Source organism: Genypterus blacodes, unplaced genomic scaffold (genome assembly GCF_046128005.1).
Source record: "Genypterus blacodes isolate CSIRO-AG114 ecotype Tasmania unplaced genomic scaffold, CSIRO-AGI_Gbla_v1 ptg000008l_1, whole genome shotgun sequence".
In the NCBI taxonomy this organism is placed as follows: domain Eukaryota; kingdom Metazoa; phylum Chordata; class Actinopteri; order Ophidiiformes; family Ophidiidae; genus Genypterus; species Genypterus blacodes.
This window is the reverse complement of record NW_027466822.1, coordinates 1,920,538-1,939,294: the sequence shown is the minus strand read 5'-3', so window position 1 is coordinate 1,939,294 and position 18,757 is coordinate 1,920,538. Positions and strand designations below refer to the sequence as shown.

The window sequence follows — 18,757 nt, the reverse complement described above, 5'->3', positions numbered from 1 at the left end:
ATTTCCTAATCCCTTGATTTATTCAGGTTTGTTTTAATACATTTTTGTTTATTATTTTCTCTGGGTTAGGGAATAAATCCTGGTCCTGTGAGTTGACAATTCAATTTTATTGATGGTGAGCATCTGCACAGTTTGTCATACGTGGTTATACTTCCTGAGGACATTCACCCTTCCTTCTACACCCTCTCTTAGAAAGAGGGTCAGAAGGATTCCGACTTACTCCATTCAGCAGGCAAAGGGTGATGAGTAATGATTACAATCTCCCTAATGCCCCCTTGTCCAACAGCAACATCCAAAACAACAAAATCCCCTTCAGGGTGATAGTAGTAAGATGGTCCCCTGATCCATGCACACATCTCACCCCTTGCTCCGGTTCACAACCAATCACACTCTCTCCTTCTCAAATCCACTCACTCACTTCCTATATTGGGGTGTAGAAGAACACCAAACCTCCCATGAATGATTTCCCCATCGCACCAAGATGACCTGCGAGATTGCCGTCGAATTCCTGGAATCATGTTTCGGGGGTTCACTGTCACCACACATCGAAGAACTGGAATGTCAACTCCGCACCAAGTTGTCGTTTCTGAAGGACCTCCTTTTTGGAGGGTGGCACACCGCTGGCACCCGTCTGAGTTGAGGCCCTGCGAGTGGGTAGAGGTGCATGTGGGGTCTGGGTCTGGGATGAAGTATCTCAAGTAGATGCCACTGAGCTGGATCCATTTAGATAGAGAAAAGGGTGATGGTTTCTGTGAGACGGAAAATCGGATGGATTTCAGGTGGATTTCTGTGGGGTTGTTCTTCTTTCCTTTCTTTCCCACGTTCGGGTTGGTCAGCTAGTCTGCACGGTCCCTAACGATAGCAATCATACAACAAACACAACCATGAAAACACAGGGAAGCACACCAACATCAAACAAACATCACACTTCTGTCAGCCATCATGACACAGCATTTTTTAAGCATTTTATTACATTCTTTGGTTATACGTTTGGCAAGGCTGCTGAAATACTGCTGCAGAATCAGAATTTACAAGATTTGACATTAAGTTAGTTGTAGCATGCAGACATCGTCATCGATTACTAATTAAACTATGAAGTCGTGAAATAACAATTACAAGGAGGAAGAGGGGGCTGTGATGCTGCATAAAGTTCGGCCAATCTGTCTGCCAAGTTCAATAATGGAACTATGAAAATCAAACCAATTAAAATGAGAAAGACCTTACATTGAGACAGCTCACATCACCTCACTGATATTGATATGTATGTACTGTACTCTACTTTCCATGCTAAATTAATTAAAACACAAAACAGTTTACAATTTCTGTGTAATTTGTTAAGTGCTCACTGATCTCCTTTGAGTCACTGGAAGTGGCAGAGTGTGTAATTATCAGCAAACCACATTCGACATTAACAGAGCAATCATCTACATGACACACAGTACAATGAGTGTCTCAAAACACACTGAGTTCAAATGAAAAACCACAGGTTACAGATTTTGAATAAATATAAGAAAACAAGATGGTACATAAATGGATAACTGCCAATGGATGACATATGTGCTTATCAGATGCATGCGTGGGGGTGTGTCAGCCACTGACAATCTTGTTCGAGATGGCTCCTGGAAGTGTGTAGAGCAGCAGGGCAAGAAAGAGCACAGTGAGGAGCAGGAGCAGAGCAAGGATGATGTACTTCTTATAGGTCTGCCAAATCAAGTGGAAAAAGCACTTGAAGGGATTGATGAACCACGAGAAGGACGTGTCTGGACGACTAAAGGGGACAAAGACAAGACAAGTCAATACATTAGTTTTAAGTTCACCTTACGTCCAAACAAGTTCTACGTTTCTGTATACATTATCTGTTTTCAAGGTGACGATTACGTTCTTTGGGCCATGGAATTCTACATTCATGTATGAAATAACTTAACCTGGGCTCTCACTGTCCAAGTTTCACGTGCAGGTAAAACAAACCAGGCAGGGTGATGTTTTAGAAAGTAGCTGTAGAGATTGTGTATTTTGTGAAGTTGTTACACAACTGTTTAGCATTCCACTCACATTGTCTGCAACAAATAAGCACTGCAACAAACTGAAGTTCATTTATAAAGCTTCTCTTAGTGTTCCTATCAATCAACATTTTAAAACAACAAACAACAACATGGAGTTACCAGGGCCTTTGAACTGGAGTTCCAATCAGTATCTTTGTTGGGACACTGTGACATGGACATTATAGGAGGGAGTAGAGGGGGGTTGTGATTGCACTAGTGTTCTTACTTGGGTTTCGGCAGTGGCTCTGGTTCCTTGCGAGCTCGGCCTACTGGATATTTCTCTGCCTCCTCTGCTTTAACCAGATGGAATTCCGCCTCCACTTTCCCCTGATGGGTTCAAAGAACACAGCTGTCAAATCAAGCCTCCCACACCTCTTAATGTGTTCATCCCTGTGTATGACCACACGTGTGCATGAACGTTTCTGTGATCGGTACCGTTAGCTCATCAGCCTTGCTAAATGGCCACCAGCCTTTTGCTCTCTTCTGCTGAAATATGGAGATTGTCTCAGTTCCATCGCTGAACATGTCCACCTTACATGACTTGGCTGACTTTGATCCTCTAGGGAAACTGTGGAGGTTCAACTCCACTGTCCCTGCAGACACACACACACACAAACACACAGTGAGACAAAGACCCACCACCTGGGCAATCAAAGAAAAAAATGTAAACAGTCTCGCACAGACCTAGGAAGTCGTCTGAGGACAGCCTCTCGAAGTCCCAAACCTGCATAATGAGGATGGCTGGAAGCTTCTGTTCAGTTTTATCCAGACAGAAGATATTCTCCCTCTTACTAACCACCACCACCTGACAGACGGACAGAGAGGAGAAAGAATGATTGTCATGTATCATGTTAGAGGGATGGCCTCTTACATTTTATCAGCCTGTATGTTATTGGTCTGGACCGTCTGTCCGTACCTTCTCAGCAGGCAGGTAGTTGAATGGGAAGACAAAGCGCCAGTTGAAGTTTCCTTCTCCGGTCAGAGAATTGTAATGGACGTCTGTCTCCTGCTGGTCGTCCTCCAAACCTTTCAACCAGCTGGAGACACAGAGACAAAGAGGTGATAGCCTGTATTTGCCATTGACACATGCACACAGAAATCTTTCTCCCAAGTAACACTCTTATCATGATATCACACACAATTTCCCCCCATTGCACATTGTCCCTGTCCCAAGTGATGAGTTGCAGGTATTGTATTTAGAATGTGTATGTGTTTGTGTATAGTTAAAAAAAACAATAATGTTCACTTGTGTATGTATAGGTGGTGTGGGCGTGGCTCATTCATCTCACCTGCACAGCCCCCACAGCACCCGTGTGTGATTGAGTGTTTCATTACCTTTTGATGTAGATGTCACTGGACTTCTGACCAGTCAAGAAATTACTGTCCTCCAGAATCACGTCTTCTGTATTCCAGATGATGATACGTAGCTCATAACTGCACACATCCATTCACACACAGACACACACAAACGCAAACACACACATAAATTAAAATGTGTTTTAGGTTTTGATCTGTCAAAGAAAAGGGAAGAAATACCGAAGATGCCGCTCTCACCCTTTGGGTTTTCGAGGAGAAATGTCCACTGCAGGTCCAGGGTGAGGAAGGTCCATGGGAAAGATGTCAACCCACATCTGGACTTGACCCTACACACACACACACACACACACACACACACACACACACACACACACACACACACACAGTGAGAGACAGTAGCAAATGTACAACAGAATGTACTGTGGTATAGGGGTGTGTAACTCTCATGATCCTCCAAGCTTGACCGCCTACCCTCTACCATGAATGCACAGCACCAGTCATGTGCTATTCCCAAATGAATGCGTGTGGATAGGATCCCACAATCATCTGACACTGACCCAAAACTAACAAAACATTTTCAAAGGTTGCACATTTACAAATATTTGTTGTTGAAGAATGTTAATCAGCGACCTTTTCCTGCCCCCTGGCTCCCAAAACGGCTTTTTGAAATAAGCAGCTTTGTTTGTTTACTTAATGCAAGTACGGTGAATGAATATGGCACCAGAGCGAAGTGTGTGTGCATCATGCAAAATACGTAAAAAAAAAAAAGGTATACATGAGCAATTCCAAACTATTGCTTTAAGTAACCATTCATACCATACAATTTAACCTACTAGACGTTTGCAGTCCAATAGAATACAATGAGACATGACATGATAAGATGCAAAGCCATTCAACACAAAAGCACGGAAGGATGAGGATGAGGAAAGACAAAACAATTGTTCAGATATGCAATTTCAAATATGTCATGTCTGAATAGATTCAGTCACTCATATGGGACTGCAATGTGGTTCACACTCTGGCTGTCACACAGCAACAGTGGAAGATGACCATGTGGGGCTGGGAAAGTTTGCGTTTTCAGGTGTTGACGTGGAGAAAAACGGCTTCTCAAGTATCTAGACTTGTGTTGATGCAGAACTAATGGACCTTCACTCCACAGGAAGTGTCTCAAGGTGCTGCTGTGCTAGTGCACTTCACTTCAATGTTTCACTTAATTGATATAGTGATATCGCGAGCAGGATACCTGGTCCAGGCCAGGCCGGGCCTTGCTGTACAGAGACCTGGTCTCAATGTGCTCTGAAACCAGCCGACAGCCCACAGCCGGGATCTCGGCCCAGCGGTGCAGGATCTTCAAAGACAGGTGCTCATAGGACTCCATGGGCTGGTCTGAGACACACATCGTTATGATTATTCTCGTCATTATCATTGTCATCATGATCATGTCAGGTTTGAATCTCAATTAATGTTCTGATATGTGATGACTGGTGGACAGGAACACGTCAAACAAAAGTTGCATTATTAGATCTTTGGTCTATTGCAGAGAGAAAAACTTAAAATTGATGTATTGTTCTGTGCAAACTGTACCCTCATCCATGAACAGTGTGTTGCCAGTGAAGACTTTGCCAGCCAGAGTGATGCGTCCTGGTCTGAAATGAGGACCATCAAGTCCATTGTCTTTGCAAAACTTTATCAACAACTCTGACGGCTTCAGACAGTCCCTCCATGCGTTATATCCATCTCTGACAGAGAGACACAGTGTGAGAAAGAGAGACAGAGAGATTGAGAGAGCATGGATTATTGGACAGTATGGATTTTGTAGATTTACGCTGCTAAGCATTTGTGGAATCTCTGCTTGTTTTGTTGTTCTGCTTATCACTAAGGTGTCTGAAAATGTTCCATTGATCTAAGACAGAGGGAGAAAAGCAGCACTTTGTAACCGTTGGCGCCCTCTGATGTTGTGTTATTGTCACTTGTTTACACTCATGCGATTATAGTAAAACCCAAACATTGCATGTGTGTGCTACTACATGTTATAATAATGACCATAATCGACAAAGTCACAAAGTCAGTGATGAATTTGATGCTGAGGCTGAAAAGGTACACTCTCATGGTATTGTGTACATTTTCTATTTTATTACTTATAATAATTTGTTGTATAACCCCATATTTAGCACCAGTGCTCTCATTACTCAAGTGATGATTGACTGTTGCCATAGAGCCTTCTGTTGTTCTGCAGTTCTGCAGTATTATCTTATCCCAGCACATATTTGCATGTGTGAATACAGAAAATCACCAGTGGTGCCCAAAAGCTTATCCCAGCATTAATCAGTTTAATTCAGTGTAATTTATATTGCGCCAAATCACAACAACAGTTATCTCAGGGCACTTTACATACAGAGCATTTGAAGAAACACAACATTCCCCATGAGCAAGCACCACTGCTGTTTAGTAGGGAAGCTGCCCAGAAATGAAGTGATCTGTGCAGGCAGTAACAAGTCAGTATGAAGCTTTATGAACCTATTGAACAGACTTACAGGCTGTACTCAGAAAGAAGTCCACAGGTGGCTCTGTGTCGGCTGTAGAATCTGTTTTCCAGGTCTATACGAGTCTCTCCTATCAGATCATCTCCACCCACTAGGTCATAGTCGTAGATGAGCACAGACAGCAGAGATTCCTGAGGAAATGTGGCATGAAACTCAAAAGACCTGGAAAAAGAAAGGAACTTCTGTCACACTTTGGATGATAACAAGGTGTTTGTGCAAAGGCCATTCGCACAGGCCTGACGAGCTTTGATCATGAGAGTTTCAGGGCCTGATTCATTAAGTGGGACTGCAAAGCTCTGCAATAAACGTTGCACATATTCAGAGTTGAGATGCATGGGTGTTCAACTCCATTTCTGCCTGGGACATTCAGATTCAGGAGACAATTATTGAATATATCTATACTTTTATTCAAGTATTTTCAAATGTGCCAATTTGACCTTGTAATGAAATATTTCTACTTTATGGCTTTGAGGTGCTTTGGAGAGGATGAAAAACTGAAAAATGTGTTTTGCCTGCGACACACTGCCTGCTTTAGGCTGTTGGAATTGTGATTCAGTCACTGTTTCTGGCTCAGTTGTAGCTGTACCTTCCAAACACAGGGTTGAGCTGTTTAGGGATGTAGTTGTCCCTGTCTTTGATTTCATTCTTGCCAAGCCGTAAAATGATGTAGGGGTCGGCCTTTCCGTCCGGGTCAGCTGGGTGCAGGTTAGATGCCTGAGGGGAGAGCAGACGGTGACAGGTAGGGCTGTAGTCAGCAGTTCAGTACAGTCCAACATGTTTTGGGAGAATTTTTAATTAAGTGTATTTTAAATAGTTAGCTGAACTTTTTGACCACCAGTTGCCACTGCATTTTACATTTAGTTCTATAAAAACATTACTTTCATCTATATTCCTTTGTTTTTATTTGCTTCTTTAATTCATTTATTCAGCCGGCCTGTTTATTTTTCCACTGTGGTATTGACTTTTTGACTTTGAAGTGAAGTATGTATCGAGACACAAACACAGACCATTATGGACTCACTGAGACGATGTAAACCCGAACGAGGACTTTGACTTTGTTGTTACTTGGTATTCCTCTGTTGACTCTGAAGTACGACGTGTCCACTTCCCCATCCTGCCCCTCATCGTCAGCGAGCTTATACAAGCAGAAGCGTCCCTGTAGAGGCAACATGGATCCAAAGTTAAGGAGGATATGCAAGTCACTTAGACTCTGCTGCATTTAAATTCTAATTTGCCACAATTAGGTCCTTTATCATGTTTAACTAAGTTAAACATTTTTTTTATTTACCATGAAGCACAACATTGTAAGGTCTCTAAAATATCTAAACTCTAGATCAGTAACAGAAGTTATTAAGGTGTCAGAATATGAATTAAAATCTTAAACTACAACCTAAGATGTCCCCGGTGAGAGAATAAGTGCTGCTAGTCTGTTTCTCACCTTAAACTTTCCAACAAACCTCTCGTTTGTGCCCTCATCCTCATTGGCTTTCCCTCGAAACAATTCATACGTGTTCACCCAATCATCAAACGGCCCAAACTCTGCCTCCAGCTCCTTACTGTAGAGCTGCAGAGGGCAGGAGAACCAAAAGGGAACACTCATTCCGTGAGTACAATTAGACAAGACCACCATGTTTGTATCTGTGAGATAAATAAGTTCCAAAACCATCTGCAGCCAGTATGGAGATCATGTCTAAGCAGATGTGTGTGTTCAGTACCTGGAGTGTAGCTAGTTTAGAGGCTACAGGACTACTTTGTTCCAGGGCTACTTTTCCTTTCCCCTTCTTTCTCTTCTCTCCATCTGACTGGCTGCTGACTGGTGGAGCGAAAGAGACATTTATTTCAGTAGAAAAGCACACCAGCACATTCTGTCACATTTTCCGTAGACCCATAATAACTTCATAAAAGAACCAAACTTCATGAATGTTTTTTGTGACAAAGAAGTATGGGCTCCAATCACTCTATCGCAGACAAATAAGAGTTGTAGAAATTATTGGAAACTCAAGACTGACATGACATACATGTTCTTTACAAGTCTATGTAGACTTTTGACGGCAAACCAATCAAACATTTAATGACACATTAAACTAATGCAGTGAATAATTTGCTCCACACCCAGGCATCTTTGTCCTTACCCAAAGAATCTACTCCATCGCTGAGCAAGTTCTGGAATGGCAAAGCTGCAAAACAGACGCAAAAAAAGTGTGTGTGTGTGTGTCAATGTAAGGAGAAAGCCCAAATAAATATTGATACAAATCAGCCAACTACATGTCCAAGGTGTTTCATAGTAAAGCTGAAATTCTCAGGGATCACTGGGGGCTGTGTTGATGTCACCACAATCCATAACTAGAGTAGACACTGTCATTCATACCATAAAAATCTGATCCTGCGCGAATTGCATTGCTAATTACTGCTTAAGGGAAATGTAGTATGCCCTGAAAACTAATGGCTGAAATAGTTTTCAGGGCAATAGTCAAATATGGCTGAAAACAGCCGAACTAGATCTGATAAGGTCATTTTGTATTGCTCCTATTCACAGCAATGACAGAGGTCTATGGTCAGTCATGTTGGAGTGTTTGACAGTAGCCTCGACACCATCAGTGTATGAGTTCAGGTATTGTCCAACATGGCTGCTAGAGGGATGCATGATGTGAAGAAAAATCTGAAGAATTCTTACCTGGATCGAAGACCTGGGGGAGCATGTTGGTCTCCTTTTGCCTGGCCTGAAACACAAACATAATTACATCTTCTGATTTGGTTTGATTAATTTTTCTGTCCCTCTCAGCATCACTCCCAGCCCTCACACCCTGAGCTACCTGCTGCAGTTTGTTTACAGACGCATAGTATTTGGACCACCAGTCGATGACGTTCTCAGCTGATTCGTCAGCGATAGTACGCTTCCTACGCTTAGTCGAATGTCGATAACTCTTCTTCTTCTTTCTGCTGTCCTGGATCTGAAACAGGCACATGTGCCGACATAAAGAATGAGAGAATGGTAAACAGATTTAGAGCACAATCCTTTATGGTATCTGGCTGTCCTTTTACCCTTTCACCCTCCTCTGGCTTTGGGGTGGGTTTAGCTGGGGTTTCCTCCTCCACTGTGAGCTTAAACTCTTGTTTTGTCTCTCTTGCTTTCATGGTACCAGACTTTTCAGCCTGTTGGGGTGGTCCTATTGGAGAAGAGACAAAGATGGATTAGTCCAATTGGACATAGATAGATCAATCAACCCTATGTATAATGGATACTGTGTTACTGTGAAGAATTTCATGAGCTTACATCTCCTATTTGCAAAACTCCTGCAGCAGACTACTAATAGTTAAAGGTATCAGCTCATTCAATGTAGACCATGTAGAGTGTGTGTAGGCAGCTGTTGATATGTAGTGTAGATGGTGGTTATTCCTGACTAAAATAAGCATCATATACATACACAAACGGAGGGGAGGGTGCAGATAACAGTGCCGTTTATCATTCTATTAAATAGGGAGCAATTTTGGCCACAGAATCAATCATAGACAAACACACATGTACATGACAAACACACACACACCTTACCTTCTATGCTTACTATCTCAGGTGCGGGTCCAGCAATGATTGTCTGTTTAGGTGCTGCAGGTGTCTGCATAGGAGCAGGCAGGGGAGGGAGTGGGGTGTATCTGACATTTTTCAAGTTGTTGATGATGTGGTTTCCAACCAACGTGCTGCGACCAAACGCCCGCCAATCAACCACCGTGATGCTAAGCGGAGGGTGTAGGTGTTCGTTCTCCGGCAACTCCTACATGACATATAACCATACTCATTGTAGAGGGGTTATGATGAAATGAATTTTATAATTACTGCACCCTACAGTTTCATGAAAGGAATCCAAAACAAACATTGATGATCACATGTTGACTATGCATCAGAGTCAACATGATGCTGAACCACCGCATGAAATAATATGTGAGAGTTAGGAATCTTTGCTTTACTGCTGTGATGTTTGGTTAGGTGTTGTAATGAAGTTATAAAAATGTGTCTTACCAGCTCTATGGCATCGACCAGAACACTGAAGTTTGGGTTGGATTTATACTTCTGAATGACCGAGGAACGCAAGGTTTTACCTGCACACTCTATGAAGACCTACAGAGAGAGAAGGACATAGAGAGATGTGAGAGATATAGAAATGAGTGTCAATAGTGGTTTCTGGTCATGAAAACTGTTCTCTGCAGTGCTCTGTAGGGGGCGTGCTGATATTTAGTTCAATCTGTGTGCAAAAGATGAATAAAATGCTTCCTCCAATTGTATTCTATGAGGGAAGCAGATGCCAGGAATGAGACAGTGAGAGTGAGTGAGTGAGTGAGTGAGTGAGTGAGTGAGTGAGTGAGTGCGTGCGTGTGTGTGTCTGTGTATGTGTTTACCTGTGGTCGATCAACACTCAATAACTGAACCTTCTTCAGCTCCCTCAGGCCCCAGAATAACACCTGGTGAACACAGATACACACAGAGGATTTGCTGATTTAGTTTGCTTACCAATTTGTCTCTTATTCAACAATAACAGACGAGATGTGTTTTTTCCCCATATCACCTCTACACATTTGTACTCATAACACATCTGCAGATCATTGGCAGGACATCAGGTACTAATGTGTGTGTCAGTGCTGTCGTATCAAGTATGACTGCGCTTCAGCCATCAACCTAACCTCATCATAATAACAAATCCTACAGGCGTTATCTGATAGCTCAGCAGGTTTCTTCTCCTATACACACACACACGCATACACATTAGCGCACACACAAACCTCCAGCCTGTAGGTGCTAAGGATAGGTCTGATGTTGGCAGGAACACAATAGAAGCCTCCTGCCTGTTCTTTTAGCGGGGGCAGAGTCCATTCACCAGAGCGAGGGATCTGCACAGCACAGTGACATTTGTTAAATTCTTCTTCATCGTTGTATTTTGAGCTGAATGAGAGATTGTTGTCTGTTTACAGACCTGCAGCAATTCAAACGCAGCCAACAAGTCTCCTCCTTCCTGGCTGCCTCGGTGCAGCGGGCTATACTGCAGGGTCGGAGGTGAGTAGGTGTCAGAAGTCAGTCGAACTTCAGGCACCACCACTGTGGCTCCCAGATACTCTGACTTGCTCTGAAAGGTGTGATCAGACACAAGACACACTCAATGTTTTATCTAATCAGTTAGAGGACACAAAAATGTACCAATCCAATCTCCAACCAATTGCTGTTTCATTGTTTCATTTTTTGTGCTGCTTCGTAGTGCCTACTGTGAAGAAGAGTAAGGCCTCATAGGTTCACATGTTTGTGTGCAAGTACAGCTTCAAAACTCACAGTGCCTCCAGAATGTAATTTGTTTGAGGTTTCAAAAACAATTATTGTGAGCACTATTTCTGTGCTTCTGCAGGTAGAATTAGAATGTGGTTTGCTACCTGCAGATACATGCTATCTCTCCTCTCTTTTCAGGTTACGACTGTACACTCAGCATGGGTGAATAGGTCATTCAACATTTCATGGCAAATTTAATAAATTTAATTAATTAATGATAGATTAGGCAGAAAGTTTATATTGACCACATCCCTGTGGGCTTGGGATCCTCTCTACTTGATATGGACTTTTGTAGTATATTACTGTATTATGAAACCTCTTCTGTCTTTCTAGTTTGTCATTTTTCAACTTACTGCTCCAACTGCACACCAGGCAGTTCAACAAGAGGTTTCTTCTATTTTTCTGCTCATATATTATTGTTTTTTATAGTTGTTTTTGTGTATTTTTTTCCTTATCTTCTTAGAGGGCTTGGGCTGGGTCAGGAATTGTTGATGTGTGGGCCTGTAGGGCCATTTGAGACTTTGCATTTGATATCATATGGGCTTTACAAGTAAACATGTAGGTGTATTATTACTATTCTGTTAGGATCTGTTATACTTAAACAAGTCAAGTCAACTTTATTTGTATAGCCCTATATCACACTCAATGTCTCAAGGGGCTTTACAGACCCACAACATCAGGACAATTTTCCGACTCAGCCCACAGCCAAGACATGGAAAAACCTCCAGAGAAAACCTTAATGTATGAGGAAAAAAGGAAGAAAACTCGGGAGAGGCAATTCCAAGAGAGATTTCCTCTCCACGAATGGCTGGGTGTGCAATAGGAACTCCCAGTGGGATTATACGGAAGTATAAAAAAAGGCATGCAAGGCAATACACACATGTACACAGTCATGCATTCGGAAATTACATTCAATTTATATTATATATAGATATATTTATTACAACAAATTGAATTTATCTATGTCATTGATAATTTATTTAATATATTTATTCATTCATTTTTGTTATTTATTGAATATATCTTACCAATGTGTCTTCATCATAGACCTCGACGACAATGCGTGGTGGCTCCTGCTGGATGTGATGCAGCTCTCCAGTCAGCAGGAGACGCCGCATCAGTAAACACTGATTCCATGTGGGACTGAGAGTCTGACTGATCACCTGACATCAACACGCACAACACCACACAGATACAAACACATTCGTCAGAATGGCAGCATGTTTTCACACAGTATGTCAATACTGTCGGTCTTCCTAATCTGTAGCGCTGGTAAAGAATATCCTTGGGGAATTTAAATTTATTCTGTGGATCTAGCTATCCTTACCACGCCTTTTACGGGGAGATCCCCTAAAGATCGTCAGGGAGATCCTGCAGGAACGGTGACACTATTTTCTAAACGAGGCGATCGGTCAAGAGGCAGTGCTTTATATTTCAGCCTAACAAGATTCAACATATGCTGCCCCGAGGATTGACGTGTAACATAAATTACCCTGGGGACAGACTGAGAGTATCTGACTAATCTTGCTTTGTATTAGTCCTCTGGTGAACTTTGATTGCTGAACAAAACACACAAACACGATTTCAGGTCTTGACAAAAGACAGACAGACAGACAGACAGACAGACAGACAGACAGACAGACAGACAGACAGACAGACAGACACACGCATGCTCGTGTCCTTACATTGGTAGTCTGGCTGTTTGACAAGAAGTTGACACGGGCGAAGGGGTCAGACAGCCCAGAATTGTCGGCAGCAATCAGTGCACGAGCCTGATACATATGACACCTCAACTGGAAATGATGCTGCTCTGGAGACAGACACACACACACACACAGACACACACACAGCATAACTATTAAGTTAAACAATTAACGATTAAGTAAGAAAATACTTTCATATTCTGAAAATATAATTAAACAAATGAGGTTTTTCTTTAAATCTGAATTTACAGTTACTGTGGAGTCCTGACAAATACGTAGAATGAGAGCCCAAAAACAATATATTGTTTTTGATGCTGAGTGACAGATGGAGCTTAGTGAGAGCTGCTGGTCAATCTTCTGTTCTAATGCTGCATTTGACAAGTGTTTAAATCACACTGCTTGTCTACAGCGGTTTTTCAAGGTTTAGAGCTTGGACCCCTTCCCTTTTCAATATACTCAAACTCACTCAGTGCAATCATCAACTCATATAGCTATTCATATCATTCCTATGCTGACTACCTACTGACTTCCCCCTGTAGATTCTAAAGCCTCTGCACAGATATCAGCATGCCCCCTAATATCACTTTCACTTTCATCGCTTTCAACTTAACTTGCCAAAGACTGAGCTCTGTGTCATTACAACCAACAACTCCAAGGTCCTTCAACCACCAATCAGCATCTAGCTTGACTGCTCATAAGTCCATCCAACAAAGCCAGTTCTGTCAGGAACTCGGGTGTCACAAAACAGCATGTGCATTCAAATCATTACAAATGATCCAGAATGCTGCCTGAATGGTGCCTCATGCTGCTACGACGATACTCTTAATCTCATGTCGATTGTGGTCCTGAGTTATTCATGTCCATTTTGCTGAGTCCATTAGTGTCTTTAAAAAATGATAAAAGATCCAACTCTTTCATGATTTCTCTCTCTCTTCACCTTCTTTACCTGTCTCCATGTGAAAAATGTCAATGAAATGGGTACAGCCCTTACACATCACAACATAACCAGTAATATTCTGTAAAAGTACCTTAACACTGTTTGATATCTATGATCTGACACTCAAAATGCTAAATTCTCTCACCAACACAGAGCAGGTGTGTGGGAGGACTCCCATTGGCCCCATGTGCTGGGCTGTAGCCTGCAGGTAAGTCGTCCAGCATGTGGATGGAATCTGAAGAGGTTCCCAACCACAGGTACACATCCAGCTTCGCCTGGACCGCCATACCAGAAACACGCTTTCCTGGAGGCTGCAAACACACACACACACACACACACACACACACACACACACACACACACACACACACACACACACACACACATTAGTGTACATTTACTTTGCCAGATAACAGAGTTGATAGTTGTGTGTTCTTAGTCTGTAATATTTGTGTGTGTGTGTTTGTGTGTGTGTGTGTGTGTGTGTGTGTGTGTTTGTGTGTGTTCTTATGTGCTTACCTTGAGGAAAAGTGTGATCAGCTTGCCACAGTGGATTCCTTTAGACTCATGCCTGGTGGAGTACAGCAGGTCTCTGGCTTTAATCCGAGCATATGCTACACGCTTGTTATTGCTTACTAACCACACAAAAACATCAGGTATCATGTGCTGGGGCTGTAGGGTGTAGACGCACACACACACACACACACAAACACACACCCACACACACACACACACACACACACACACACACACACACAGTTATACATATATACATACGGTATATAAATTTACATACATTTGTAAATAAATATATACACACCATTACACACAAGTACAGTTTCCATGCAACCACACAAGCACTGGCCTATGCCTGATTAAGTTGAGCTGAGGAAGTCATTTTGTCCCGAAGCTCCTACACTCAGTGTCATCAAAAAAAACAAGCAACCCAGGAAAATGTAGTCATGTTCTTGTGAACAAGCTCAGATGGAAACATGGATGAATTAAATCTCTTTCTGTCATGTTTCAAATATTTACTTGAATTTGATTTATAATCCTGGATTGGAAGCGTGGCTGTGAACTTCAAATTAGGCTTTAGATGAGCTCAGCTGTCTGCTTCTACCACCTTTCACTCAGCAACATTTCAGTGATCACTCAGCGAATGATTCAATCTGCTCATCTCCACATCTGACATCTGGTTGATGCGTGTCAGATTCCGCTATGAATGTCTGCTAAATTTTAGAACTATGAGAAATGGAAAAGCTCATGGTTGTCCTTATCTGTTGTGCTTCAGTCTGTGACTCAATTGTCGAGTTGAGGAGAACAGAATATCCACAGCCCAGGTTACATTAAAAAATAATAAACACAGCATTTGTTGACTGCTTTACATTTCTCAGAAACGTTCTGAGCTGTTTGATGACATTTGGACTCCTCACACACTGATTTATTTCTGCAGAGCTAAAAAAAGCATTTGTACTGTTTGTATTTGTACACACACACACACACACACACACGCACAAACACACAGGGATTCATGTACCTCCACAACCAGAAAGCGTAGCTTTTGTATGAGTTTCATTACATCCCGCAGCATGACTTTGAAGCTGCCAGCTTTCGACTTCCTTCCGATCAGTGTCTGTGCCTCTGCAATCATACTCTCCTATAAATCACAGGTACACACATACACACACACACACACACACACACAAACAAGAGTTTTCAAGATGAACCATGAAGATACAAGACAAACCACCAAAGTAAATGAGTAAATTAATGACAGAACAGCTGGTCCAGGTTTTCACTCAACAGACCTGCTGTGCCCTGGATGTTTATTTTTATTTGTCTCATTAATTCAGATCCATTGTGATGATATGCTAACTGGTACAGGTATGTAATAAAAAAGTAGCACTTTGTGAATCTTACAGAAGATAATTTGTGGAAAAACAATGATTGAGGCCCAGAAGGAATTTTCCAATCCTTTCAGGCTCAACGTTACTAAGTCTGATGCTGGGAAAAAGCTTTGGATGTACATTTCAGCACACTTCTTAAAGCGTGAGTGTTTCTGCGTATGTGTGTGCGATCTCCCCACCAGCTCCTGTTTACACAAGGTGAGGCGTTTCTTGTCCAGCGGTGTCAAGTAACTGGACTTGAGCTCTGCCTTCAACTTGAGCTCTGCTGTCACAATAAAACTCCTACACACACACACACACACACACACACACACACAGTATATAAATAGTACAGTATGTAATAAATAAGATAAAAAGATTATGTTTTCCTTTCAATGTGTAAGTTAATTACAATAAAAAATTGTGAATAAGAGGAGAGAATATTTTGCCAATCATTTTACATTGTGACTATGGGATCATCTTTTCATATAACAACTGTTTACAGCAACCTGGCTCTACCTGGATTCTAAAAGTAAAGCAGGTTTTTTCTTCCTACACATTTACATTTTCATACAAAATGTCAATTTCCATTCCAAAATAATAAAAAAACAAGTTGCACCATCAATGGGAACCAGGAAAAAATCAGAACAAACCCCGACTCTTTAGAGACTGTGGTGGTGGTTAGTGTGCCTACCTGGCATCCATGCAGAAATCTTGGAGGACGCCTCTAAGTTCATCCTCTGCGGTTGGGTCTGTGTTCTTGTTCAGCTCGACTGCATTGGCCATGCCCGCTTCCTGGAAAAAAATTAGACTCCATCAGGCCTGTTTTCATCTTCAAGTATGACAGCTCTGTGTATTTGCCATCTCTTTATCTAAACCTGAAATCAAGTGTGCTCATTTCAAAGCCTAATGTACGCCTCAAATGTGATCCCTATAAGCTTAGGCCTTGATATGAAAGTGTCTGAAACTGACTTGATCATCATTTCAGAGACACACATCAGGCTCAGATCACATTCAAAACTTCTCCTTTTGATTCTTTGATGAAGCGTCACAATCCACACATGGAGGTCACGAGAGGTGACTGATGTGAGGTTACAATTTAACAGACCAACATTAACAACAACAGAATTTTGTTAGGTTACAGTTGGGTTCAGATTCAAAACTCTCTGCTATGTATCATGTTTGGATAAATTAATCAGACTATGATCAGAGTCATATTTCACAAGATAATTTGTTGAGTCTTCAGACCTGATTACAACTCTAATCTAGATCCCTTATCTGGATAACGACATTTGCATTTACATTTACACCTCATGTCTGTATTCTGCCTGCACTGTGACAATTGTGATATGTTTCTGTGTGTGCGGGGGTGTGTGTACATACAAAGAGCACAGCTATACTCTCCAATATGTTGGAGTTGTACAGTCGGTAGGTTCTGTTTTCCCATTGACTTGTCACATGAATACATGGCTTCTGTTTCTCCAGGGGCAGATACATGTAGTACCTACAACACACACACACGCACACACACACACACACACACACACACACACACACACACACACGCGCGCACACAAACGCTTTGTTAAACACAAGAAATTAACTGATAACATCAATGCCAATATTGTTCTAGATTTGTGAATCAGACTAGTTCCTTATTTCAAAAGGGCAAACTTTCTGTATGTTAGAGGTAATGCATTATGTATTTTAGCACATTTGTCATCACACAGGTGTAAAACATCTGTGTAAATTCATATGATATAAACAATGAATTTACACAAGAAAGCAATACTTAGTGTTTAGTATTATTGATCCTTTATGACAGTTATTGACTGCTTCATGTTTTGTCCCCAGCTTATTAACTGAGTGATAGACTGTTTCATGTGTACCCTATTACCCCACTAGAACGCTGTACTCCCAAACTGTAGGCTTACTTGTGATTCAGGAAGACCCTGTCCTGCTAGAAACCCATGCGTTGCCTCTCGCTCCTTTCTCAGTCTCTCTTTCTCTCAACCCACCTTCAAGGCAAATGCGGCAAGTGCCCGCTAATTGGGGAATGTTGTGCTTCTTTGAATGCTCTGTATGTGTTAAGTGCCTTGAGATAACATTTGTTGTGATTTGGCGCCAAATTAATCAAATCGAATTGGATGGAATCATAGAATATGTGAATCTAGCACTATTACACTCTTTTCAAGTTTTCATTTAAAAAAATCCCTGTCAGACCTGTGTTCTGTTTTGCATCAAAGTGACTTACAAGTGAATGGCAAATTTAGCCAAAAATGCACAAACTTACATAACAATGTGCCCTAGTTCATACATAATTTGCCAAAGAATTTCCCCAAAAATCAAACAGTAAAATCGTCTCAGTTTCAGTTCAAAATGAGACCTACAGAGAGACATTAGACTGTTAGCAATTAGATCAGACCTGTTTCCTTCCACAATAAGTGGCTTTTCCGATGGTGTTGTAGACCTTGAGCTCTTTCGGATATCCTGAGTTTCTCTTGGGACATTGGGGGAGGAAGGTGAGGGTGAAGGTGAGGGGGGAGCGGAGCGAGCCGGAGGGGAAGGGGCAGGTGAAGGTGGACAGGAACGTACGGGGGAGGAACCCCGTGGTTCAGCAACGTCTGGTATTGCTAGTGCCGCTGCTCTTCTGGCAACACTGGGAGATGGAGTGGGGACGGGGATAGGGCTGGTGAGGCTGCTGCTGGCCTGGCTTGTTGGCTCCAGAAGGTTACCATAGTTACCTGGGAGATTAAGGAATGAAAAGTAGAAGAGAGGAGGGAAGACTTTACTGCATTTCCTATCAAGGCTAATACACACAGCACATGGCCCCCCATCCTGATCTATTTCATCAGAACACATCAGAAAATTCCCATTGCTGTTTAAATGTCCAGGCGTACACCATGGACGCCAAAAGGAAGCAGCTTTTAAGTCCAACAAAAACATCACCACAGCAAATTTCACTGAATATATTATCGGTGAATTCAGCTGAAAACCTGCGCCTATGGGCCCTACATGGAA

At 42.0% G+C, this 18,757-nt stretch overlaps 1 protein-coding gene across 1 annotated transcript in view; it reads right to left on the bottom strand.

Moving 5' to 3' along the window:
• Positions 1-942: 942 nt before the first annotated feature.
• fer1l6 (fer-1 like family member 6) overlaps positions 943-18,757 on the bottom strand; it is a 29,674-nt gene continuing 11,859 nt past the window's right edge. The window contains exons 15-46 of the mRNA XM_076156912.1: positions 18,162-18,480; positions 17,120-17,240; positions 16,431-16,531; positions 15,937-16,039; positions 15,388-15,507; positions 14,370-14,522; positions 13,996-14,161; positions 12,896-13,020; positions 12,239-12,373; positions 10,867-11,016; positions 10,676-10,783; positions 10,295-10,357; positions 9,918-10,016; positions 9,453-9,672; positions 8,945-9,069; positions 8,716-8,853; positions 8,577-8,622; positions 8,035-8,079; positions 7,618-7,715; positions 7,341-7,466; positions 6,924-7,058; positions 6,489-6,616; positions 5,894-6,064; positions 4,944-5,098; positions 4,603-4,745; positions 3,597-3,685; positions 3,378-3,476; positions 2,959-3,079; positions 2,727-2,847; positions 2,478-2,635; positions 2,269-2,369; positions 943-1,768 (exon numbers count right to left, since the gene is read on the bottom strand). Of these exons, the coding sequence (XP_076013027.1) occupies positions 1,588-1,768; positions 2,269-2,369; positions 2,478-2,635; positions 2,727-2,847; positions 2,959-3,079; positions 3,378-3,476; positions 3,597-3,685; positions 4,603-4,745; positions 4,944-5,098; positions 5,894-6,064; positions 6,489-6,616; positions 6,924-7,058; positions 7,341-7,466; positions 7,618-7,715; positions 8,035-8,079; positions 8,577-8,622; positions 8,716-8,853; positions 8,945-9,069; positions 9,453-9,672; positions 9,918-10,016; positions 10,295-10,357; positions 10,676-10,783; positions 10,867-11,016; positions 12,239-12,373; positions 12,896-13,020; positions 13,996-14,161; positions 14,370-14,522; positions 15,388-15,507; positions 15,937-16,039; positions 16,431-16,531; positions 17,120-17,240; positions 18,162-18,480 (4,163 nt within the window). The 3' untranslated portion in view covers positions 943-1,587. The remainder of the gene's footprint in view (positions 1,769-2,268; positions 2,370-2,477; positions 2,636-2,726; positions 2,848-2,958; positions 3,080-3,377; positions 3,477-3,596; positions 3,686-4,602; positions 4,746-4,943; positions 5,099-5,893; positions 6,065-6,488; positions 6,617-6,923; positions 7,059-7,340; positions 7,467-7,617; positions 7,716-8,034; positions 8,080-8,576; positions 8,623-8,715; positions 8,854-8,944; positions 9,070-9,452; positions 9,673-9,917; positions 10,017-10,294; positions 10,358-10,675; positions 10,784-10,866; positions 11,017-12,238; positions 12,374-12,895; positions 13,021-13,995; positions 14,162-14,369; positions 14,523-15,387; positions 15,508-15,936; positions 16,040-16,430; positions 16,532-17,119; positions 17,241-18,161; positions 18,481-18,757) is intronic.